We start from the raw sequence: 26,047 nt of genomic DNA, 5'->3' as shown, positions 1-26,047 counted from the left end.
GCTGGGGGCACAGAGCACTGACAAGATACACCAGGTCCCTGTTTTCAAAGAGCTCACAGTCTATTCCTATAGATGGTGTTTTTTAAACCAGAGCACTGTCCCCCTTTCTAGGAGTGGGATTGCCCACACAACCCTAGTCCTGCCCCCTTAAGCCCACCCCTTTGATCAGTGGGCAGCAGTTCCCTCCCATCTTGAGAACCACTGAGGAAAAGGCAACAATAAGAAAGTGAGTTCACAAATCCCCAAATACTGTGCTGAGGGCTGTGATGGAGACTATCAGGCTGCTGTGGCAGTAAAATAGATTGGGAGGACACTCTGGGTCATCAGCGCAACCCTCTCGGAGCAGGTGGCAGGTAGTCTAAATATCCTGGAGGATGAGAAGGTGTAGCTGGGGTTCTGGGGATGGGAGCAGCATGGGAGGAGGCCCTGAAGTGGGAGATGGCTTAGTGAACTTAAAAGAAGTGGAAAGAGGGGCGCCTGGGTGGCTCAGATGGTTGAGCGTCTGCCTTTGGCTCAGGTCACGATCCCAGGGTCCTGGGATCGAGCCCCACGTTGGGCTCCTGGCTCAGCGCGGAGCCTGCTTCTCCCTCTGCCACTCCCCCTGCTTGTGCTCTCCCTCTCTCTGTATCTTTGTGTCTCAAATGAATAAATAAAATCTTAAAAAAAAAAAAAAGTGGAAGGAAGAATGTGGGGCTGAAATAAGGTGGAGAGACAGGCAGGGGCCAGATCCTCTAAAGCCTTCAGGTTTGTGGTGAAGAACTTCGGTTTTATTCTAAATGCTTCCCGTTGGAAGCCACCAAAGAGTTTTAAGAAGGGAATTGACATGATGATAATAATGAGAATTAACGCTACTGGGCACTTGCTCTGGGCCAGCAAGGTTTTAAGCTCTTTATATAAATTAACTCAAGATATTCTTAGACCTATGAGGTGCGTACTGTTAATACTCCCATCTTATAGAGGAGGAAACTGAGGCACGGAGAGCTTAAGTAACTTAACCAAAGTCACACAGCTAGTAAAGTCTGTTTTAATACCTTAGCAGTCCCCGACTGTGAAGCGGCAGGAGTTGTATTTGCTGAAAAACTGACAGGAAGGAGTTAGAGTGAAGTGTTGTGTTTGCTGACCGAGTCTTCAGCAAGCATTTCTCTGGCCCAGAAAGTTGCCCACAGCTGTTCTGATCCTATTACAGGAATATACGTCCCATAATGGATTAACTGTTAAGGCGTGCAAACGGTGAGGCTCACAAATTTGTTAGGCAGTACTTTTAACAACAAAAGCAACTAATCCCTAGAAAAATTGGCCTGTTCTGGTTGGGAAAACGCAAAGTCTCTCAACGTCGCCTTAAAAAACCCAGAGGCACGGAGAAAACTGGATTCAGTCACCAGAAAAACCGCTCAAGAAGTGGCCAACCACTCGGAGCCCTTACTCTGCCTGCCACGACAGCGGAGAAGTTTCTGGCAGCAGGGACACCCCGGGCTCGGGGTGGGAACAGGTGCGTCAGGCAGGGGGCGTGGCTTTCGGGGGACGAGGCGTGGCGCGGTGGGATTGCGGGGGGCGGGCCCACCTGGGGGCGGGGCCATGGGGGCGTGGCGAAATGAGGAAGGACAGGACTGAGGCGGGGCGCGCGCGTCAGGAAGATGGCGTTGCGTCCGCTGTGGAGAGCGCCCCATGGAACGGCGGCGGCGGTGCTGCCGAGGCTGTGAGTGCAGGTCCCTAAGTCCCCCGCCACCCGGCCCGGCCTCCCCAGTCCCTGCCGGGAACCACCCCCACGCCGGCCGGGAGCACCGCGCGCCTCCCGTGCGCCGGCTCGACCTCTGCCAAGGTCGCCGACGCCCCGCGACGGTCGCCTCTCCTGCGCGTGCCTCCCTGTGGGAGGGTCCTTGCTTGGGCCCGGGAAATGGGTACAAACGTTCGGATTAGCAGCCCCAGAGCACACGACGAGTCTCTCCCACAAGTGGAAGCCGCGAACGAACGGCTGTTGTATAGAAGGGTCCTGGAGTCCGCCTGTGAGCGGCGGCTCGCCTGCCGAGCGAGAACACCCTCCACCCGGTGCTTCTGCGCAGCGGCTCCCGCACTGCTCTCAGGACCCCTTTACCCGCCGAAAGATTATTGAGGACCCCTTAGAGTTTTTCTTGTATCTTTTAATCTTTACGGTGTGAGGAATTAAAACAGGATTTTTAAAAAAGATTTTATTTATTTATTTATTTGAGAGAGAATGAGAAACAGCAGGAGAGGGGAGAGGGTCAGGGGGAGAAGCAGGCTTCCCGCCGAGCAGGGAGCCCCACGCGGGGCTCGATCCCGCGACTCCGGGATCATGACCTGAGCCGAAGGCAGTCTCCTAACCAACTGAGCCACCCGGGCGCCCTTAGAACAGAATTTTTAAAAAATACTCACTTACAAATGACAAACCCGTAACATTTTAACACATGCAGTGAAAGAGGGGCGTGGTTTTAAATTTTTTGAAAATCTCTTTGGTTTAATAAAGGACAGTTGGAGTCTCATCAGCTGTTTTGGAGGAAGTTTACAGAGCGATTCTGGGCTGCGGCAGACGCTCGTTGGAAAAGGAAAGACCTCTCAGACCATCTCGAAAGGTCTCAGGAACTCGCAGATGCCCGCGGACCGCACTTTGAGAACCGCTGCTCTAGCAGTTGCCTGTTGGCCAACCACACGCACACACGTTATCTCATTTGGTTCCCTGACCACCGTGTGAAGAAGTCGGAAGACTTCTTTATAAAGATGAGGAAACAGGCTTAGGGAGGCTAAGTGACGCAAAGCAGAGAATGGCAGAGTTTGGTTCCGAGACCAAGTCTATGGCTACTGGTCCAGAACTCCTCACATTTGCTTGCACCGTGCTTCCCGCCTCACCAGTGTGTCCTGCACTGGGCCTACCCAGTCTTGTACGTCCTACCTTCCCCTTTTCTAGACCTGAGCCTGGTACATGGCCCTGGGCTCAGGGGATCACCCCTGGAACCAGAGACGCTGCTGAGGCAGTATACGCGGACCCTTCCAGAAGGTCCCTTTTCTTGCAGGCCAGCGTCTGGGGCCTGTTTAATAATGGCCAGGGACCACATACAGTCACCTACTTCTAAGGCGCTTGGGACTTACCTCACAGTGCTCTTTGCCATCCTTATTGCACACTGGTTATTTCTCCACACACTTAACAGGTCCTACTCAGGCCATGGCAGCGGGCTTTCATGCTGGGTGCTTCGGGGAGCCTAGACTCCGGGTTAAATCCTCTGAGTTTCCACCCCTTCAGAACACACGGAGATCGGAGCAGTGAAGGTGCCAAATATCAACTTGCCAAATGGCAACTGCTTACAGATGCCTTAATTTCTACCCCAGTTGGGTTGCACTTAAGCTTCAGGCCAGTGGGCCTGCTTCTGGCGGTGTTATCCTTCTGTTTTTAGAGTATTAGCACCATTGCTGGTAGGCAGGGACCATTCCTGACTTGTCTACCGAGTCTCCAATATTTTCCCCTGTTGTAATGCTCTCCCTGATGCTTCCCCTTCCATCCTGTCTCCGGCCCTTCCGCTTTCTGTAGCCACTGCTCAATTTATGTAAATAGCTGGCTCTCAAGTTGGGGGAGCATAACTCCCCACTCCTAGGAGTGCTACTGGTAGGAGTGTCTTTTAAGCCCTCTCCACTGACAGAGCAAAGAAAAATATGTGTGAATAGTGACCCATGCATATATTAAAAATACATCTATTATTTAGGTAAGCTCTGGGCCCAACGTGGAGCTTAAACTCATGGCCCTGAGATCAAGAGTCACATGCTCTATAGACTGAGCCAGTCAGGTGCCCCTAAATATTTCTATATATAACCACTGTGTCTATATTAGGCTAAACATGAGTGCAAATTACCTCCAATTGTAATCCATTACCACATGGATCATTCTAGCCTCCTCCCCTTTGCTTACTAATAAATTTTTACTACTACAGTTAGAAACCTGGCCTTCCCCCGCACCACCACCAAAAAAAGAAAAGAAACCTGACTCCCACCATCCACCATCCAATTTCAGCATACACATATAGCAGTATTTGAATTGTTAAACCATACTCCATGGGAAAAAACTATCGAAGTACAGTACTTATGTGCAGTTCCTTTTCCTTTAATAGGCTCTACTCATTTTCTTAGTTACTTAGGTCGGTGCTTTTTCCTCCCATCCCCTTCAGTGAGGTTGTTTCATACATCTGTGATACAAGTAGATTCCCTTGTCACAGTCTGCATTCTTTCCTGGGATTCCCCTACCTCCCAGGTGAATTTTTTAAATTGCATATATTAAGGTTCACTCTTTTTGCTATAAAATTCTATGGATTTTGACAAATGCATAATATCATGTATCTACCATAACAGTATTATACAGAATTATTTTATTTCCCTAAAAATCCCCTGTGCTTCATCTCTTCATCCATCCTCCTTCCTCCCAAACTCCTGGCAAGCACTGATCATGTTTCTGTCTCTAAAGTTTTGCCTTTTCCAGAATGCCATATAATTGGAGTCATATATAGTCATACAGTCCTTTAGACAGTCTTCCTTCACTTAGCAATGTGCATTAAGGTTCCTCTGTGTTTTTTTCATGGCTTCTTAACTCATTTTCTTTTGTTGCTGAATATTCCATTTTAGAGATGTTTCATAGTTAATCTGTTTATCTGTTCACCTACTGAAGGACATTTTAGTTGCTTCTATTAAGGTTTAATAAAGCTGCTCTGAACATTCTTGTGCAGGTTTTCTGTGTGCATAAGTTTTCAGATTAATTGGGTAAATACCTAGGAGTATGATTGTGTGGTAAAAGTATAAATTGGGTTTTGTAAAATACTACCAAACTATGTTCCAAAGTGCTATGCCATTTTGCATTCCCATCATCAATGAAAATTCCGTTGCTGTCGCATCCTTGCTAGCATTTAGTATTATCAGTAAAAAAAATTTGTTTAGTCATTCTAATAGGTGTGTAGTGGGATCTGTTGTTGTTTTAATGTTAATTTGTTTTAACTTGAAATTCCCTGGTGTCAACTGATGTTGAGTATCTTTGGTGAGCTATTTACATCTTCTGCCTATTTCTTGGATTGTTTTCTTTTTTTTTAAAGATTTTATTTATTTATTTGACAGAGAGAGACACAGCGAGAGAGGGAACACAAGCAAGGGGGGTGGGAGAGGGAGAAGCAGGATTCCCGCCGAGCAGGGAGCCCAATGCAGGGCTCAATCCCAGGTCCCTGGGATCGTGACACGAGCCGAAGGCAGACGCTTAACGACTGAGCCAGGCGCCCCTTGGATTGTTTTCTTATTGTTGAGTTTCAAGTATTTTTTGCATATTTTAAAGATTTTTTTTATTTATTTATCTGAGAGAGAGAATGGGAGACAGAGAGCATGAGAGGGGGAGGATCAGAGGGAGAAGCAGACTCCCCGCTGAGCAGGGAGCCCAATGTGGGACCCGATCCCGGGACTCCAGGATCATGACCTGAGCCGAAGGCAGTTGCTTAACCAACTGAGCCACCCAGGCGCCCCTGCATATTTTAGATATAAGTCTTTTATAAGATACATGTTTCGCAAATATTTTCTCCCAGTCTGTGACTAGTCTTCATTCTCTTAACAGTATCTTTTACAGAGCAGAAGTTTTTTATGTTAATGAAGCCACGCTTATTGATTTTTTTCTTTCATGGACCATGCTTTTACCATTTTTTGTTTGTTTTTTGTTTGTTTTTTAAGATTTTACTTTGAGAGAGGGTAGGGGGAGAGGGAGAGGATCCTCAAGCAGGCTCCCCGCTGAGCACAGAGCCTGAAGCCAGGCTAGATCTCAGGACCCTGAGATCAATACCTGAGCTAAAACCAAGAGTCGGACGCTTAACCGGCTGAGCCACCCTGGCGCTCCCGCTTTTGCTGATATATTTAAGAATTCATTGCCAAATCCAAAGTCACATAGATTTTCTCCTGTATTTCCTTCTAAAAGTTCTACAGTGTTATGTTTTCTACTTAGGTCTATGATCCATTGTTAAGTTGTTTTTGTTTTTTGTCATGAATGGATATTGGATTTTGTCAAGTTCTTTTTCTGCATCAATTGATATGATCATATGATTTTCCTTGTTTAGCCTGTTGATGTGGCAGATTACATTCACTGATTTTTGAATGTCAAACCAGCCTCGTATACCTGGAATAAATCCTACTTGGTCGTGGTATATAATTCTTTTTATACATTGTTGGATTTGATTTGCTCAAATTTTCTTGAGGGTTTTCCATCTATGTTCATGAGAGATATTGGTCTGTAGTTTTCCTTTTATGTGGTGTGTTTACTGAGTATTGGTTTCTGTATGTCTCATGTCTTTTTTGTTCCTCTCTTCCTTCCTTACTGCTTTCTTATGCATTAAGTGAATAAATTTCTTTAATGATTTCTAACTATTTTTTTACTTTTTTAATTGTATTTTTAAAGGGTTTTTTTAGTGGTTACCCTAGGGCTTATCATATACATTTTTTAAATAGAATTGTGGTAAAATAAAATATATGTAACATAAACTTTGTTATTTTAACCATTCTAAGTGTACAATTTAGTGGCATTATCACATTCCCACTGTCGTGCAACCATTGCCACTATCTGTTTCCAAATTTTGTTCATCACTCCAAACAGAAACTCTGTACCCATTGAGCAATAACTGCTTCCCCAGCACCTGGTAATCTCTAATCTACTTTCTGTCTCTCTGAATTTGCTTATTCTAGATATTTCATGTAAGTGAAATCATGTAATTTTTGTTCTTTTATTTCTGGCTTATTTCACTTTGCATAATGTTTTCAAGAATCATTCATATTGTAGCATGTATCAGAATTTCATTCCTTTTTATGGTTCGATAACATTCTATTGTATTATTACCATATACATCTTAACTTATCAGAATCTACTTTTGATTTATACTAACTTATTCCAGAAGATAGAGAAATGTTCCTTTTATATAGTTCTATTTCCTTACCTTTTCTTCTTCTTCTTTTTTAAGATTTATTTATTTATTTGAGAGAGAGCGAGCAAGCGCATGCAGGGAAGGAGCAGAGGGAGAGGGAGAGAATCTCAAGCTGACTCCTGGCTGAATGGTATTATACTTAAACATATTATATTTATATGTTACAAACTCAGTATATACGTTGTTGTAGTTTTACTTATATAATTTTATGTCTTTTATTTTTATTTATTTGTTTATTTTTGAAGTAGGCCCCACACCTAGTGTGGGGCTTGAACTCACGACCCTGAGACTGAGTGGTATGTTCTACCGACTGAGCCAGCCAGGTGCCCCAATTTTATGTCTTTTAAAGAAACTTAGAGAAGGAGATGCAAGTACATACACACTTTATAGTATTTGTTATGGTTACCTTCTTATTTACTATTTCTGGTTCTCTTCATTTGTTCTTGTTGATTTGAGTCACCATCTGGTGCCCTTTTTTTTTAGCTTAGTACATCTTTGCTCTCACTCATCTGCTTTGTGTTGTTATTGGTAAATATATTACATTTCTATGTTACAGACCTAACAACACAATTATATAATGTTCTTTTATATAGTTTCTTCTTAAATTAGATAAGAGAAGAAAGCAAGAATATGCATTTATACTTACTTACTTAACTCTGTGTGTGTGTTTATATGTGTGTGAATTTGAATTACTGTCTGGGATCACTTACTTTCAGCCTGAAGAACTTCCTTTAGGATTTCTTGTAAGGTGGGTCTGCTAGCAATACCACTACACATGTATGTGGCCTTTTAGAATCCCAGGAATATGTCACTCTTTCAAAACTGCCTTTGGACATTTCATTTTCCATCTTTTCCTTTTTTAAAAAAAAATGTATAAGTTTCAGGTGTACAGCTTTATAACTCGACATCTGCATACACTACATACAAGGCGATCACCACCACAAGTCTAGTTACCATCCATCACCATACAGTTGCCCTCTTCACCCATTTTGCCAATCCCCCCACCCCCTTAACCCATAACCACGAGTCTGTTCTCTGTATGAGATTATTTTTGTTTTGTTTGTTCATTTCTTTTGCTTTTTAGATTCCACATATGAGTAAGATCTTATGGTATTTGTCTTTATCCATCTGACTTATTTTGCTTGACATAATACCCTTAAGATCCACCCATGTTGTTGTAGATGGCAAGATTTCATTCTCTTCTTTGGCTGAGTATGGCTTCATTGTATAAATATGACACATCTTTTATCCATCTATTGCTGGACATTTTATTTCTGTATCTTGGCTATTGTAAACTATGCTGCAGTGAACATAACAATAAACAGGGGTGTATATATCTTTTTAACTAAAGTTTTCCTATGTGAATAAATACCCAGAATTAGAATAGCTGGGTCATATGGTAGTTCTATTCTTAATTTTTTGAGGAACCTCCATACCGTTTTCCAGTGGCTGCACCTGTTTACAATCCCACCAACAGTGTGAGAGTTCCCTTTTCTCTACATCCTCTCCAACACTTGTTATTTTTTGTCTTTTTGATAATAGCCATTTTTACAGGTATTAGGTGAGATCTCATTTTGGTTTTGAGTTGCACTTCCCTAGTAATTAGTGATGTTGAGCATCTTTTCATGTGCCTATTGGCCATCTGGATATATTCTTTGGAAAATGGCTATTCAGATCCTCTACCCGTTTCCTTTTTTTTTTTTTTTTAAGATTTTATTTATTTATTTGAGTGAGAGAGAGAGCAGGAGAGGGGAGAGGGTCAGAGGGAGAAGCAGGCTCCCCGCTGAGCCAAGAGCCTGATGTGGGACTCGATCCCAGGACTCCAGGATCATGACCTGAGCTGAAGGCAGTTGCTTAACCAACTGAGCCCCCCAGGCGCCCTCTCTCCCCATTTCTTAATCAGGTTGTTTTTTTTTTGTTGTTGTTGTTGAGTTGGATTAATTCCTTTTATATATTTTGGATATTTACCCCTTATTGGATATATGGTTTGCAGATATTTTTTTTCCCATTCAGTAGGTTGCCTTTTCATTTTCCTGATGGTTTCTTTTGCTGTGCTGAAGCTTTTTACTTTGATGTAAGTCCCATTTATTTATTTTTGCTTTTGTTTTTCTTGCCTTTGAAGTCCGATCCACAAAGACGTTGCTAAGACTGATGTCAAAGACTTTACCACCTATGTTTTCTCCTAAGAATTTTATGGTTTCCGGTCTTATATTCAAATTTTTAATCCATTTGAGTTAATTTTTGTGTATGGAGTAACATAGTGGTCTAGTTTTTTTCTTCTGCACATGGCTACCCAGTTTCTCCAACACTATTTGTTGAAGAGACTGTTCCTTCTCCATTGTATATTCTTGGCTCCACCTTTTCCTTTTAAGCTTTTGGTTAGCCTGTTGTTTGCCCTGTTATCTGCCATTTCAGGTAGCAGTGATATTAAATAATTGCTTCTGATTTGACAAACACCCTCAGGGAAAATGCTATGCCCACTGTTCAGGCTCTGAGCTGGGTGAGCCTTGCATGTGGGGTTTTCCAGGGAACTACCAGATAGGTCAAATAGTGTCAGTTCTCTGTAAATGGTGCTTTGAAAGAGCTCCAACCCTGCCTTGCCTCCTCCAGTGGCTGCCAGGCAGCTGGTTTTAGACCATGATGGTGGCTGTTGGTTTTCAGGGCTACCTCTGAACTGGGAAGAGGGAGCGGGTAAGTTAAAAAACCCCACATAGTTTGTGTTCTTACTGAGATTCGTCCATGTTTTTTGAAGTAATGCTCCCAGATTGCTGCAAGCCTTTGGTTAATTTCTAGAGTTCTAAAAAAGTTGATTTTGACAATTTTTGCTAGTATTCTCATTGCTTTTATGAAGGATTGGGTTTTTGAAGGTCCTTTCTCTGCAATTTTGCTGAAGTCACTCCTGCTTAGAATTTTGACCAAGAATGGATTTGAGGGGCGCCTGGGTGGCTCAGTCGGTTAAGCATCTGCCTCCTGCTCAGGTCATGATCCTGGAATCCTGGGATTGAGCCCCACACTGGGCTCTCTGCTCAGCGGAGAGCCTGCTTCTCCCTCTCCCTCTGCCTGCCAGTCCACCTGCTTGTGTTCTCTCTCTCTTTATTAAATAAATAAATAAAATATGGGATGCCTGGGTGGCTCAGTCGTTAGGCGTCTGCCTTGGGCTCGGGTCATGATGCCAGGGTCCTGGGATCGAGCCCCGCTTTGGGCTCCCTGCTCCCACGGGGAGTCTGCTTCTCCCTCCCCCACCCCCCCTGCTTGTGTTCCCTCTCTCGCTCTCTCAGTGTCAAATAAATAAATAAAATCTTTAAAAAAATAAAATAAAATCTTAAAAAAAAAAGAATGGATTTGAGTGTATAAAATGTTTTTTCAGTATCCATTGAGGTGATCATGTGGCTTTTCTTCTTTAATGTGTTAATATGATGAATTAGATTGATTTTTTTTTTTTTAAGATTTTACTTATTTATGAGAGAGAGAAAGAGCAAGAGCGATAGCACAAGCAGGAAGAGCAGCAGAGGGAGAGGGAGAAGCAGGCTCCCCGCTGAGCAGGGAGCCTGACAACGGGGCTCGATCCCAGGACCCTGAGACCATGAGCCGGGCCGAAGGCAGGTGCTCAACCAAATGAGCCACCCAGGTGCCCCTAGATTGATTTTTAAAGTTAAGCTAACCTTGAGTTCCTGGAATAAACTCTACTTGATCATGATGTATGACTTTTTTTTAAAGATTTTATTTATTTATTTGAGAGAACGTTTGAGCAATGGCAGGGGCAGAGGGGGAGGGAGAAACATTTCCTACTGAGTGAGGATCCTGAAGCTTAGCTCCATCCCAAGACACTGAGATCATGACCCCAGCGAAAGTCAAATGCTTAACTGACTGAGCCACCCAGGTGCCTCATGATGTATTATTTTTATATATTGTTGAATTGAATCTGCTAACATTTTATTAAAGTTATTTGCATCTGTGCTCATAAAGAACATTAGCCTATAGTTTTTTTTTTTTTTTGTACTGTCTTGTTCTGGGTTTGGTATGGGGATAATAATAGCCACATAGAATTCATTGGAGGGTGTTCTCTTCTATTTTCTTGAATGGTTAGTGTGAATTGGCCATATTTTTACTTAAATGTTTGTGCCTGGAGTCTTTGTAGAAAATGTAGAAAGTGAACATATGTGTTTGGTTGTGGGTGAGCCTGGTGGAGGACGTCATACATGGTCAGTGAGATTGCATCCACATAGTGGCTGGCGCCGCTCAGCATCTGCACTTCACTGAAGTTCTTACTTTCTCCAGTTACGGCTTTACAACAGCTGGGGTCTGACTGATGTAATTTCTAAGAACAGTCTTTGGTCACAGTTTCCCTTAACTGAATGTTATGGTGGCTGCTCCCTAGGAGCTGCTCTTTTATGTGTGACTCCCTGTGAGGAAGTCCACAGATGCGTGTGGCTAAAATTTTAGGAAGTCAGGGAGAAGAAAGCTGGGCTCCTTGGAGAGTGGTTATTGGTAGGTTTGATAAATATTCTTAAGATTGGAAGAGTTGTTAATTGTAAAAACAATATGCTTTCTTGCCCCTGAGTGCAACTGGAGTTGTGTTCTATTGGTACATTTTGCTTCATTATTCCTCTACACATTGCTCAGCCGAGTTAAGTTTAGAATTTTATTAGTTAATAAAAAAAATCAAGGAAATAATGCTTATGTTTTCATATAGGCCACCTGGGGATGAATTTAAATCCATTGTAATTAAAACAGGTTTAATTTATTTCATGTTGTTACTTGAGTGTTTTATGGCTTATCAATTAAATAACACACTTGAATGCTGTAGATAATAAATGGGCTCCAGAATTGAGACTCTTTCCTTCTTTATCTCCTTCTCTCCCTCCTTCTTTTCTTTCTCTCCTTTCTTTTTCCCCACCTTCCCTCCCTCCTCTCTTCCCTTCTTTCCTTTTCCCACTATAAGCCAGTTTTTTTTTTTAAAGATTTTATTTATTTATTTGACAGAGACAGAGATAGCGAGAGCAGGAACACAAGGAGCGGGAGTGGGAGAGGGAGAAGCAGGCTTCCCCCTGAGAAGGGAGCCCGATGTGGGACTCGATCCCAGGACCCTGGGATCATGACCTGAGCCGAAGGCAGACGCTTAACGACTGAGCCACCCAGGCGCCCCTATAAGTCAGTTTTAAGGTGGCTTTTTATTTAGTTGCTTTGATTTTATATTTTGGTTAAATTTTAGGATGTTAACCTAATCTTGGAGCATTGATTTTCACTATTGTTCTGTGACTTTATCGTATATATATTTGTGTGTATATAATTCCAGTTAATCCATTTAAACTATTTCCAAGTTTTCTCTCTTGGGAAATGCAGAGATAAATGTCTCTATAGCCAAATCTCTGTGGTTACTCTTACTCATGTACTTGGAGGTAAATTTTTGTATGTGAACTTGCTGGGTCAGAGTATGGACATTTTAAGTCTTTTGATGCTTGTTTTCAAATCACCCTCCAGAAAGACGAAAGATACCTGGATTGCAATATGCCCTTTGGAGGCCCATCTGCCCATTTTCCTTGGCATCAGCAGGCCCAGTAAAGTAAAGCACAGTAAAGTAAGCCCAGACTGTCTTGCTGGTCAGGCCTAGAAAGAACCCCATCGCCTGGCTCTCTGTCAGGGGCGGCTTTTCTCTCTGTGGTGTTGGCTGTCACACTGACCTCACTTGTAGGTGTTTCTGTAAAGAGCTATGAAATTTTACCTCTTCTGCAAGTTCTCTTTTGAATTACACCATATGTAATGTCTTCCTCTTAGGCTTTTGAGATTGACAGAGGTGCCTGATTTCATAATAAAGGATTCAGAGTCAGTCTCTGTGAGAAAGTAAAAATTCTGTTTTAATAGGATGCTAGTGTGGGCAAGTCTTACTTATCTGTTTCCCTTTACTGTGTTCTGGCTGAGAAGGTTGAGTGACTATAGTATTCTGTAAGTATTTGCTGGACACTTTTCAAATATGAATATTCAGAACATGCAAATATTGGAAATTTTATTTTATTTAAAAAAATTTTGTTTTAAAGATTTTATTTATTTATTTGAGAAAGAGAGTGAGAGAGAGAACATGAGCAGGGAGGAGGGGTACAGGAAGAGGGAGAAGCAGGCTTCCCACTGAGCAGGGAGCCCGATGCAGGGCTGGATTCCAGGACCCTGGGATCATGACCTGAGCCAAAGGCAGACGCTTAACTGACTGAGCCACCCAGGCACCCCCAAATATTGGAAATTTTAGAAGACACTTTCTACTTTATTGCCCTACTTGCCCCTTCAATAAAATTAGGGTCACAGTTTAGTGGTAGATTGTGTTCACTGTTTGAAAGTTCTATATTGCTAAAAATTTGAATTAAAAAAAATAAGAGACTATGAACCTTTTAAAAGTTTTTTTATAGGTGTTTTTTTAATTTAAATTCAATTAATTAGGGCCGCCTGGGTGGCTCAGTCATTAAGCGTCTGCCTTCAGCTCAGGTCATGATCCCAGGGTCCTGGGATTGAGTCCTACATCGGGCTCCCTGCTCAGCAGGAAGCCTGCCTCTCCCTCTACCACTCCCCCTGCTTGTGTTCCCTCTCTCGCTGTGTCTCTCTCTGTCAAGTAAATAAATAAAATCTTTAAAAAAAAAATAAAATAAATTCAGTTAATTAACATATAATGTATTATTTGTTTTAGGAGTACAGGTCTGTGATTGAACCTTTTAAAAGTTTATATGGTCATTTAAAAGTATCATTGCACATGTATCCGTTGTACTGCTTTACAAGTAGTGCACGCTTATTTTAAAGCACACTTGCCTTGTTTTCTTATTTAATCTCACAGTATCATTTGCGAGAAAGATGATATGTCCTTCTTGCTATACGTATCAAGGATGGTATTTATTTTTGGCCAAATACAGAAGTTTAAGAAATTAAAAACAATCTGGGCCAAATGCTATTTTCACACAGAGGCACTGGAGGGCGCTCTAGCAATGGGAGATGTAAATTGTCTCCTTACAAACCTGCCTCTTGCAGAAAAAATAGCGGAGTTGGTTTTTCAGTCACTTTAAAAAAAAATGTTTTTTAATTAAGTAATCTCTATACCTAACATGGGGCTCGAACTCACGGCTCCAAGATCAAGAGTCACATGCTCTACTGACTGAGCCAGCCAGGCCTTTTCTGTCCCTCTCTAAGACAAATGAAAGACACGTATATGGCAGAGGAAATATTTCTATACTGATCTTTTCCCTTGAGAAGTTTATAAGAAAAGTTTATAAGAAACTTAAGAAGTAGGTCCGTGCCCCAGGGCTCCTTATTGCTCCTCCCCCTATTGGCTCCATCCAACCATACTGCCTCCTTGGCAGCACTGTCTCTGGCCTGGGGCACTCCGTTCCTTCAAGTCTTTCCTCAGATGTCACCCATGGGAGAGGTCTTTCCCTACAGCCCTATACAACATAGCAACTCCCCCCCACCCCAGCTAGACCCCACACTCTCTTCCCTCTCACCCTACCTGATGTTTTTTCCATTGCGTTCATCTCCACCTGACATAGTGTGTGTTTATCTGTTTATTGTCTGTCTTCACCCCATCATCCCCCACCCCCCAGATATTCATGAGAACAGGCACTTGTTCCGTTTATCCCATTGCTATATACCCCAGCCCTAAAACATTACCTGGCACATAGTAAATATATAAATTTGCCGAATAAGAGAAAAACAGATTTGGGGGTGCCTGGGTGGCTCAGTCAGTTAGGTATCCAACTCTTGATCTCAGCTCAGGTCTTGACCTCAGGGTCATGATTCAAGCCCTGCGTGGACCCTACTTAAAAAAAAAAACAAAAAACACAGATTTCAGAAATGAAGTATTTAAGATAGTGCTTCTGGAGATTAGTGCCTTTTTTTTATTGTAGTAAAATATACATAACATAAATTTATCTTAAATGTATCTTTTTTTTTTATTATTTTTTTAGAGATGGAGAGAGAGAGGGAGATGGGGAGGGGCAGAGGGAGGAGAGAGAATCTTAAGCAGGCTCCACACCCAGTGCAGAGCCCACCAGACTCAGGGCTTGATCTCACAACCCTGAGATCATGACCTGAGCTGAAATCAAGAGTTGGAGTCTTAACTGACTGAGCCACCCAGGTACCCCCATAAATTTATCATTTTAACTATTTTTGAGTGTATGGTTTAGTGGCATTAAGTACATTCACATTGTTGTACAACCAGCACTACCATCTATCTCTAGAACTTAGTCATAATCTCAAACTGAAACTCTGTACCCACTATGTGATAACTCTCCATTGTCTTCTGTCCTCAACCCCTATAACCAGTGTTCTCCTTTTTTTTTTTTTAATTTTTTGCAAAGATTTTATTTATTTATTTGAGAAAGAGAGAGAGCACGAGCCAGGGGAGGGGCAGAGGGAGAGGGAGAAGCAGGTTCCCTGCTGAGCAGGGAGCCCGACACTGGGCTCGATCCCAGGATCCTGGGATCACAACCTGAGCACCCAGGTGTCCCTTTTTAAAATTTTTAAAAACGATTTTATTTATTTATTTGAGAGAGAGAAAGAATGGGAGGAGGGGAGAGGGAGAAGCAGACTTCCATTGAGCAGGGAGACTAATGCGGGGCTGGATCGCAGGACCCTGAGATCATGACCTGAACCGAAGGCAGATGCTTAACTGACTGAGTCACCCAGGCACCCCCAGTGTTCTTTTCTATCTCTATGAATTTGACTGTTCTGTATTCTCATATAAGTGGAGTCATGCAATATTTGTCTTTTGTGTCTGGCTTATTTCACTTAGCATAATGTCCTCAAGGCTCATCCATGTTATAGCATATGTTAGAGATTCCTTTCTTTTTAAGGCTGAATAATATTTTATTTCATGTATATACCACATTTTATTTATCCACTCCTCCACGAATGGACATTTGGATTGTTTTCAACTTTTGGCTATTGCTAGTGCATGTTTTATGTAGAGCACAGAAATGTGATGTTTAGGTTTTGAGTCTAAAGTGGATTTCTTTGGAACAGTGATAGCATCTTTAAATTATACCAGTGAGTCACAGTTCAGCCAAGGGTGATTTCTGCTGTCAGTAAAATACTTTTAGTTCAGATTAAAGTAGAAACTTATTTAAGCTCCGAAAGATCAGAATTGGTTTAATATTCCTATTGGTGCTGTTCAAGTTTTTCTTACAAATGCCAAAAAAAAAAAAAAAAAAAGGTTCACAAAATCAAATTACTAACTCTCTGGTATAAGCAAGAAGATCCTGGATAGATACTCTGGGGTTCTAGTCCATTGCTGACCCTGTAGTTAGTCTTTGACCTTGTTCAAGGACCTTGTCTAAATTGAACCTTATTTTTCTCACAGTTAAAACAAGGAGGGTCGACTAGGTGCCTCCTGCCAGTTGACATTTCATAATCTAGAAAGGAATTTTTGACCTAAAGCAAGAGAACTTTGGAGAACTCAGAAATATAATATATGGTTTTTTGAGCTTTTAGTTATTTTGGTCTATTTCAGCTCAATTTGAACAGAGATTGAAGATAATAAAAGCTCTGCTTTCCCCAAATTTATGGGTTCAGTCTGCACTTAATTGATTTGAACTCTTCCTTCCGCGTTGGGAGGTTTTTTGTTCGTGTGTTGTTCATCTGTATCCTTTAGATCTTCCAGACAGGAGGTGTCTTCATTTTTCTCCCTCTCTGCAGCAGGAACTTCTGCCAACTGCCCTGTTCAAGCCCTTAGTTCATGTGGCTGCTGACTGCCACAGTACGGAGGGTTATGATTTTGAAATAATTTGGATATACTGGAAATACAGAACCTAGAAGAGCTCAGTGGCAGAGGTAGATATCCTAAATTTTAGTCTGATCTGCAAGATTGACTCAGAAAAGTAGAGATGTGATTTTTGCCTGCATTCTATCCCCTTCCAGTTGTCTCCTGCCCTTCTAGTGCTTTCGTGCTGACCCATAAACACCCCAGTGCGTGGCACTCAGTGCTCTCAGGGCCTGCCTGTTCTAGCTCTCATAGTCCACAGCTCACCTAGTGATGCCTAGTGAAGATGAGAAAACCAGCATGTGCTAATGTTATGTTTGTAACTCCTCCCAAATGCCTTATCTGCAGAGGAGGCAGGCCACTAAAGAGAATTTCTCTTCTACCAGGGAAGCAAATGTGGACATGGGAGAGGCTTGTGGTGCCCTTCCTGTCCTCCAGTCTCTGGACAAGGGTCTAGGCTGTGAATTTGAGTCATCAGTGTCTCCTTGTGCTGCAGAAAAGTCAGGGATTTACCAGGTGACCTGGTAACATGCCTGAGACTGGGGAGAGGACTTACCTTAGAAAGCTCCCTGCCCTCCCCCCCCACCCTCGCCACTTAGACTCACTTCTTACTGACCTTAAGTTTCCTAAAGTGGGCTCTGATCACCCCCTTTCACAGCATAAATTCCCTGATACCCTCTAACTGCCGGCTGCATGAAGTCGGGACCCCCGAGTATGGTGTGCACATGCCTCCTCATTTATCATCCACCTTTTTAACATCTCTCCCAGTACGGCTTACCTTGCACCATTCAACCAGAACTCTCACCATGCCTCACACCCACTGAACCCTCTCTCCTCTCCAATTTGCTGACCCTCTTCCTCCCACTTCTCATCCTTAGGTTCTGCCCATCCTTCAGAACCTGTCCCAAATGCTGCTTCCTCCTAGAAGCCATCCTTCCCTGGCCCTCTCACACAGCAGCCATCTGTCCCTTCCTTCTGAAGCCCTCACCCCCTCTAATGGCTCTTGCCACCATTTCCTCTGTTAAGGTCATCTGGGACCAAAACCCTGAGTCATGGTTGATGCCTTCATCTCCCTTTCCTGCCCACACCCCATCTGTTGCCAGGTCTGTTGAGTTTTCCCTCTTGTCAACTATTCCCCACTGTATTAGTTTTCTATTGCTCCTGTAACGGATTGACACAAACTTAGAGGCTTAAAATAGGACAGATTTATTATCTGACACTTCTGGAGGTCAGGAGTCTGAAATGAGTCTCAATGGGCTGAAACCAAGGTGTTGGCAAGGCTGCATTCTTTTCTGGAGGGGCTAGGGGAGAATCCATTTCCTTGCCTTTTTTTAGCTTCTAGAGACTGCCCATATTCTTTGGCTCATGGCCCCTTCCTTTGTCTTGAAAGCCAACAAAGTGGGTCAAAGTCTTCTCCCACCACCATCTTTTTTTCTTATTCTTTTTCTTTTTTTTGCTTCACTCTTCCTCTTATAAGGTCAACTTGTTGATTAAAATGGAGCCCACCTGGATAATCCAGACTATCCTTTGCATCTCAAGGGCAGTTGATTAGCAACCTTAATTTCATCTGCACCTTTAATTCCACTTTGGCATGTAACCTAATGACTTCACGGGTTCTGAGAGTTAGGACTTGGACGTCTTTAGGGAGCCATTATTAGGCTTCCCGTACCCATTCTCCTAGATTCAGGTTTGAGCTTATGGCATCTGTCTAATTGGCTGCCCGGCTTACCTCCCTCATTGCCTTTGATGTTACACACCACCTGCATAGATATTACCATGTATATTCTGTTATCAGGACCTGTTGGACCACTCCAAAAATATCTTTTGGATCTGTCCCTTTTTCTTTGTCTTCACTGCCACCAGCCTGGTGGAGGTCATATCTTATCTGGACCATTTTGAAAAAGGTCTTTTATATCCACTTGTACCCCTCCAAGCCATTTTTTTAAAAATGAGGTAAAATTCATATTATAAAATTAACCATTTGAAAATGTACAATTTAGTACATTTACAATGTTGTGCAACTATAAGTCTATCTAGTTCCAAAATATTTTCATCACACCAAAGGAAAACCTTTTACCTCTTAGCAGTCACTCCCTGTTTCCTCTTCCACCAGCCCCTGGCAACTATTAATCTGCTTTCTGTCACTGTGTCTACCTGCTCTGGATGTTTCACATAAATGGAATCATATAATATATGGCTTTTTGTGACTGGCTTCTTTCACCTGGCATGTTTTCAAGGCTCATCCATGTTGTAGCACGTATCAGTCAGTATTTGATTCTCTTTTGTGGCTGAATAGTATTCTGTTGTAGGTATATATTATATTGTTTGTCCATTCATCAGCTGATGGACATTTGGGTTGTTCCACCTTTTGGTGCTTGTTAATGGTGCTGTTATGAATATTCATGCGTAAGTATTTGAGTACCTGTTTTCAGTTCTTTTAGGTATATACCTAGCTATGGAATTGTTGGGTCATATGGTAATTCTATGTTTAACTTTCTGAGCAACCATCAAACTTTTCCACAGTGGCTGCACCAGTTTACATTTCACTGGCAGTACATGAGGGTTTCAGTTTCTCTGCATCCTTGCCAACACGTGTTACTTTCCATTGTTTTTATTGTAGCCATCCTAGTGGGTGTAAAGTGGTATCTCATTGTGGTTTCCTCCAGACCATTTTTAAATACACAGATCAGTTCATTTCACTCCTCTGCTTAGCATCCTTGGAGCTCCTTCCCTTAGCCCCCTAGGGCATGTCTGGTCTTGTTCCTTCTACCCCTTGAAGCTCACATGCTTCCACCCTTCTCACATACTCTGCTCATGCTGGCATCGTTGGCTTTCTCTTGCTTTTTCCAGCATGGAAGGCAGACCATGGGCTTTGAGGGTCAAAGGGGTTCAGACACTTCCCCAAGGTCACACAAACCTGAGCGATAGCCCTGGCCCTGCCACTTACTAGCCAACTCCCTTTAGTTTTGTCATCTGTAAAGCAGATTTTTACTTACCACAGAGAGTGGTTAGAATTAAATGAGATGCACTGAATGCATGGTGCCTGGCTCATAAGAACATCAATAAACAATGAATGTGAAAAGGAAGTAAGATAAATACATAAAAGCCACCTCCTTGGGGAGGGGGATGACCATCTAAAGCATGTCTTCCCTCACAACCCCATGTTCTTCCCTCAGAGCATCCTGTTTAATGTGATGTGCATGGGTGCATTTCCCTCTTGTGTTTGGTCTCATCCACCAGACTGGAAGCTCCACGTGTATTCTTTATGTCTGTGCCCGGTGTAGCGCCTGACACATAGTAGGTACTTATTAAATGTTCTTGAATGAAAAAATCACCGTAGGGTCACAGTAAACAGAATTCATTACTCATTATTCACTTGACATGAGAGGGTGGAAAGGCAAACTTTTTATGTGTGAGTGTGGGTGTATGTATGTTTTCCTAGATTATAGATTTGTCTAAACATTCCTGCTAATTTAAGATGTCAAATCTGAAGGTTCTTTCTTGGCTTGAGTTTTTGAACACAGTCCAGGGCTGTTCTCACATTCCTTAGTATTCTCCTTTTTTTGAAAGAGTTTTTGAAAGCGTAAAGGGGTGTCTGCACGTGCTTGTCTATATTATTTGTTTACGAACATGAGTTGTGGGTGGAGGGGATATTTTAATGGCAAGACGTGGCTTTACCTTGGCATTGAGGAACCACTGGAAGAGCCCAGCCTGTGTGAGTTCATGTGGTATAAATCTCCCTCCAGCCAGTGTTTCTGTCCCAAGTACATTCTGTTTATTGCAGAATTTCTCACCTGGGGAACACACTACTTTCTCAACTCAGGATCAACTCAGCAACTGGAAGATGTGTTAAAAAAAAAAAAAGTCACAGTCTTTAAGTTCAGTGTAGGAATCTTAGCAGGATCCAAAACAATATTTGCTTTTATTCTGAAATTTTTTCTGTTTTTGTATTTTCCCTGCCGCACACCATTCCCCACCCCCACCCCAGATACCCTGCTTGATACTAGGGTGAGGTGTCCTCGAAGGCTTGGCCTTCTGGCTTTGGCTATAAACATGTATGACCAACACTGGATTACTGACCACTGTTGGAGAAGAGCCTCCTACTCTCGGACTTCTCTGTTGGGAATTAGTTAAATGAACCCACAGGCTGATAGGGGCAGAGTTCTGTTGTTGATCCAATGCCTGGTGGGCTGTACGCTCCTTGAGGACAAGGCTCCATGCTTCCTTATTTCTGTCTCCGCGCAGTGCCTGGGTGGAACTGCTCATCAACAAGTTTCCGAAACCAGCTGGCTGGCTCCACACATTCTGTTGTATGTGGGAACTGCTAACCGTTAGCAACTAGCCAGTGACCAGCAGCGATGAGCAGTTTTTAGGCTCCACACACATTTAATGTGCTAAATGAGGACCCCAGGCATGAGCTGAAGAAATGACTTTCAAAGATAGAAACAGGACTGTTGACACAGCTGTATTTTACTAATTAGTGTACTGTTTTTGAGGCATAGTAAAAATGTTAGTATTTCCAGGATTATTGTTAATGAAGGATAAAAAACTTTATCTTCACAACCATATGGCTTACTGCTTGATGTGGTGTCCTTTCTGTGGGTTTTTTTTTTTAATTTGGCTTTTATTTTAGTAAGGGCAAAATCATTTTCTTGCAGGAATCATTATTCATTTTATCCTGCAGGTAAATGGGAAAAGTATTTACTTCGTAGAACATTTCTTTACAACAAGAAATTCTAAAACATATTGATGTCGTGTTCTTTTTAAGTAAGAGGTACTTATAACACATTTCTTTTTTTGTTTTTGTAAGATTTTATTTATTTATTTGACAGAGAGAGACACAGCGAGAGAGGGAACACAAGCAGGGGGAGTGAGAGAGGGAGAAGCAGGCTGAGCAGGGAGCCCGATGCGGGGCTCGATCCCAGGACCCTGGGACCATGACCTGAGCTGAAGGCAGGCACTTAACGACTGAGGCACCCAGGCGCCCCAACACATTTCTTTTTATTATTCAGGCATTCATTTATACATTCTCCTGGAAAGGATGAGAACTATGCCTCTTCCTAAGTCCTAGGCAGCTCCTAAAAATGAGGAAGGAAGAAAGTTTCCACAGGTCACCATACCAGGTACCTGGAGGTGCTTTATTTGGCACATCTTTTGTAAGATATGTGTGTAGTCTAAGGTGCCTGGGTCAGGGAATGAGACCCTGAAAGGACAATTCTACCACTATTATATTTTATTCTTTGAATAGCCAGCATAGTGCTGTGGCCCATGGTGGGTACTTAGTAAATATTGAGCAAACTGAATGTGGCATGGGAAGTGGTAAAGCAGAGGCAGGAGTGACTTTAGAGGGCATGGGGACTATTCCCAGGGAAGTTGACCTCTGAGCAGATTTGAAAGGATGATAGGAGAGGGAAGGGCATTCCTGGCTGAGGGAACTGCATATGCAAAGGCACAGCAGGGGGGTGAGGAGGGGGTTGTTGTGGAGTCGGGGGTGCCTAGCGGCAGAAGGGCTGGGTATGAAGCTGAGCAGGGGGTTTGGGGCCAGGCGGCAAAGGGCCTCAAAGCCAGCCCAGGATTTCAGATTTACATCCTGTTGCCAACAGGGAGGCGGTGGAGATGTTTACTCTCTCTCAGCCTCCATCAAGTTAGTGCTTTGCTCTTAGAACTGTGGTCTAGGTTGTAGTCCCTCATCATGTCAACCTCTTGTCTTTCTCTTTTCTTTCAATTACACTTAAAATGTGCTGGGAAACCTAGTTGGAATAGAGAAAAAGTGATGAAATTGCAGCCTATGGGGCAGGCTAGTTCATCCTTTCCTCCTAATGCACTTACTACATTTAAATGCTTCTAGTTATTTGGAGCCTTCAGGTGACTTCATTTCTCTGAATACTATACACTTAGTTTCCTACATCTGCTGTTAATTTCTTAAGCAACCTTAATGAGAAACTTCAAACAGCTTAAATGTCAATTACCCAAAAAGTGAGGTTTTCAAATTCCAGTAATCTGTCCATATTGGTCAGTGGAACATAATCCCAGGTGGACGTAATTTAAGACAGATGACATTCCAGAGCTTCCCTGACAAAAAGCTTGTATCTTTGGGACTAACAGGCAGGCCCTGGTGTTGCTGCACTTGCAGGACTGCCTACAGTTCCGGCTCATCTGGTGCAGGCTCTTTGCTCAATGCTTTCAGTTCTCTGCATTCCCTCTGGCTCTGTGTTTTGGCTGGTGCTTTTGAATCTGGGAAGACCCAAAAGCTACTATGTATATAAAAATATGTTGAGAATATAGTAAATGTAATAATTCCAATTTTTAATCCTACACTTTTGAGAGGAAAAAAGTATTCATGATGTACTTTATCATAGATTTATTCTTTTTTTATAGGTTTATTTTTTTTAAGATTTTATTTTTAAGTAATCTCTACACCTAGAGTGGGGCTCTCACACTCACAACCCAAAGATTGCTGTACTGACTGAGCCAGCCAGGCACCCCTTCATAGATTTATTCTTTAGATTTATTTGTTTATTTATTTAACAGAGAGAGAGAGAGAGAGAGTGAGCGAGAGAGAGAAAGCGAACAGGGGGAGGGGCAGAGGGAGAGGGAGAAGTAGACTCTCCGCTGAGCAGGGAGCCCATTGTGGGACTTGGTCCCAGGATCCTGGGATCATGACCTGAGCCGATGGCAGACACTTAACTGACTGAGCCACCCAGGCACCCCATAGATTTATTCTTAATGCATAGGTTATCTGAAATTTCTGACTGAGAAATCCTGATTTGTTTGTTTCTTGCCACTCCCACTTTTTTCCCCTGTGTTCCTTCCTTTGCCTTTATTTTTTTTATTTTTATTTTTTTAAGATTTTATTTATTTATTTGACAGAGATAGAGAGACAAGTAGGCAGAGTGGCAGGCAGAGGGAGAGGGAGAAGCAGGCTCCTCACTGAGCAGGGAGCCTGATGTGGGACTCGATCCCAGGACCCTGGGATCATGACCTGAGCCAAAGGCAGACGCTTAATGACTGAGCCACCCAGGTGTCCCCCTTTACCTTTATTTTTGATTAAGATAAAATGCATGAAGAAAGAGTAGAATATGGTGATGAGTATTACTTTTAACAGGAAGTAAAACCAGAAGCATGCATAATAAATTAAGCTTGCATTTTTCTCTGCAGGTCACTTAGTGGGTGTTATGTGCTACGGAGTAAACAATTTTTGGCAGCTAGTTTAGTTTTCAGTACTTCTAAGCCTCTGACAAATGATCTCTTAGATGATCTTTGGTCTTTTTTTTTTTTTAAGATTTCATTTATTTATTTGACAGAGAGAGATAGCGAGAGCAGGAACCACAAGAAGGGGGAGTGGGAGAGGGAGAAGCAGGCCTCCCGCTGAGCAGGGAGCCCAATGTGGGTCTTGACCCCAGGACCCCGGGATCATGACCCGAGCCGAAGGCAGACGCCCAACGGCTGAGCCACCCAGGCGCCCCAATCTTTGGTCTTAAAAAGGAAAACGTTTTATGTGTAAGTTTTAAGTTCAGTTTTGTTGTTTTTTGAAGGCTTTTTTATGTAAGCCATTTGTGTGAACTTTTGTTTTATTTGAATTTGAAATTTGAAAAAAGTTCTAAAAGTAGAGTCTGCTATATTGAACTGTTTTTCACATGTTTTACATTTAAAATTTAATTTGCCTTTTCTAGTTTTAGAAGATACTGAGAAAATAAAGTTCCCTCATTAAGCAGCCACTATTTATCAACTGCTTTTGAAAATTGGGAAATTATGTTTAGTGTGTATGGCTTTGGGTTGTTTTCCCCCGCAGGAGAAATATATTCTTAGACCTACTGCCTATCCATTTATCTATTTAGCCTGCTTTAAGTCTCTTTAAAAAAAAAAAAATTATTTATTTATTTATTTGAGCCTGCATAAGCGGGGAGAAGGGCAGAGGAGGAGGGAGAGAAAGAATCTCTCAAGCCGACTTTGCGCTGAGCACAGAGCCCGACTCAGGGCTCGACGCCACGACCCCAGCCAAAACCAAGAGTCGGATGCTCAACCAACTGAGCCCCCCGGGCACTGCTGCCGTAAGTCACTTTCAAAGGTAAAGAAATAGTCATACAAAGTTCGATATAGCTGAACATGTGAATTTCATGTATTTCCTGATAATCAGCCCTGTTTTAAAGGCTTCTAGAGTTCTTTCAAAAGCAGTCATTGGTGCTGTATTTGGCATTTGTATATTGTTAAAACTTCACGTAAATGTAGAGGTACCAGATTGTGCACTTTATAGAATCTCTAATGCTAATACCACTTTTCCAAGTATCAATAATCTTTGTGTTGTGAGATACATGTATACAAAACCTGTGTCTGGCTTATCTGATTGGAAAGTGAAATTTAACATTTTCCAGTAGTTACTTGTCAACATTCTAATGACTAATACCCACTAAATGTATATTTAAGTCAAAATGTAAAGGATCAGTGGGTTGCTTAATCAGCTTTACAGGGGTAAAGTTAGAATGCAAAATCAAATCCCCTCACTCTCCAGAGAGGCGACTTGATGACTTACTCCTCTTTCTCTCAGTAATGTAGTAGAGCCTATTTGGCTTAATCAGCAGCCTTGGGAGTTGGAGTAATCATTTGAAATATTGAGTGGAAAAGTTCCTTGCACTTGGAAAAGTTAGGAGGCCAGGAGTGAGAGACATATCCACATCCTTTCCCTGGTGGCCCCTCACCTGTGAATTCGCACCAGGGTGGTAATAAAATTGTAGGAGCTCATTTTATGTGAAACCATTAGCAGCCTGAGAATTTGGGGCTAGCTGCCTCTCATACTTTAAGACACTGGAAGGTGTCATTTATAAGCATGGAGGGCCTGAAAGAAGGCAGAACAAGCTTGTAAACTGTAGCTTTAGGCTCTGAACAGTAATCAGTTTGTAATACAGTTTAGTCTTAGGCTATCAAAATCACAAATGTGCCTTTAAGTATTGCAGGCAAATCCCATGAAACATCTGCCTATAAAAGGTAGAGACAATGGCTACTTATTTTCTCTTGTTACTGTGATATGTTATTTTCTTTTTGTGCCTTCATGGATGAGGGTGGAGGGGAAGGGGGCCATGCTGCAAGTGGAACAAGTAAAACTGAATATTTTTGTTAGTTTTTTTTTCTTTAGGTTCGCTATGATAGATGGTTTAAGTATCACAGCTAATATGGAGGTTTTACTTTGAAACAGCTACTCGTGCATGGTTCCTGCTTCTTTGTGTGGCTGACTCTGAGTTCCCAGGCTGGGGCAAGTGTGTGTGACAGGCAGAGCTCTTGGGGTTGAGGGAATAGGGAAGCATGTCCAGCTTCCATTGGCTCATAAGATGGAGGGTTCCCCAACATTAGGGCAGAATTCAGGTTCTTGGTCACATGTGGA

General features: G+C 42.4%; 1 protein-coding gene across 1 annotated transcript in view; it reads left to right on the top strand.

Moving 5' to 3' along the window:
• The first annotated feature begins 1,608 nt into the window (after positions 1–1,608).
• The window catches only part of CLYBL (citrate lyase beta like), a 243,245-nt gene continuing 218,806 nt past the window's right edge, over positions 1,609–26,047 (top strand). Inside the window, exon 1 of the mRNA XM_032402689.1 lies at positions 1,609–1,696. Coding sequence (XP_032258580.1) covers positions 1,635–1,696 — 62 coding nt within the window. The 5' untranslated portion in view covers positions 1,609–1,634. The remainder of the gene's footprint in view (positions 1,697–26,047) is intronic.

This window comes from Phoca vitulina, unplaced genomic scaffold (assembly GCF_004348235.1).
Source record: "Phoca vitulina isolate PV1807 unplaced genomic scaffold, GSC_HSeal_1.0 scaffold5, whole genome shotgun sequence".
NCBI classification, from domain to species: Eukaryota; Metazoa; Chordata; class Mammalia; order Carnivora; family Phocidae; genus Phoca; species Phoca vitulina.
The sequence above is the reverse complement of the archived record's forward strand: the minus strand, read 5'-3'. Positions and strand labels throughout refer to the sequence as shown.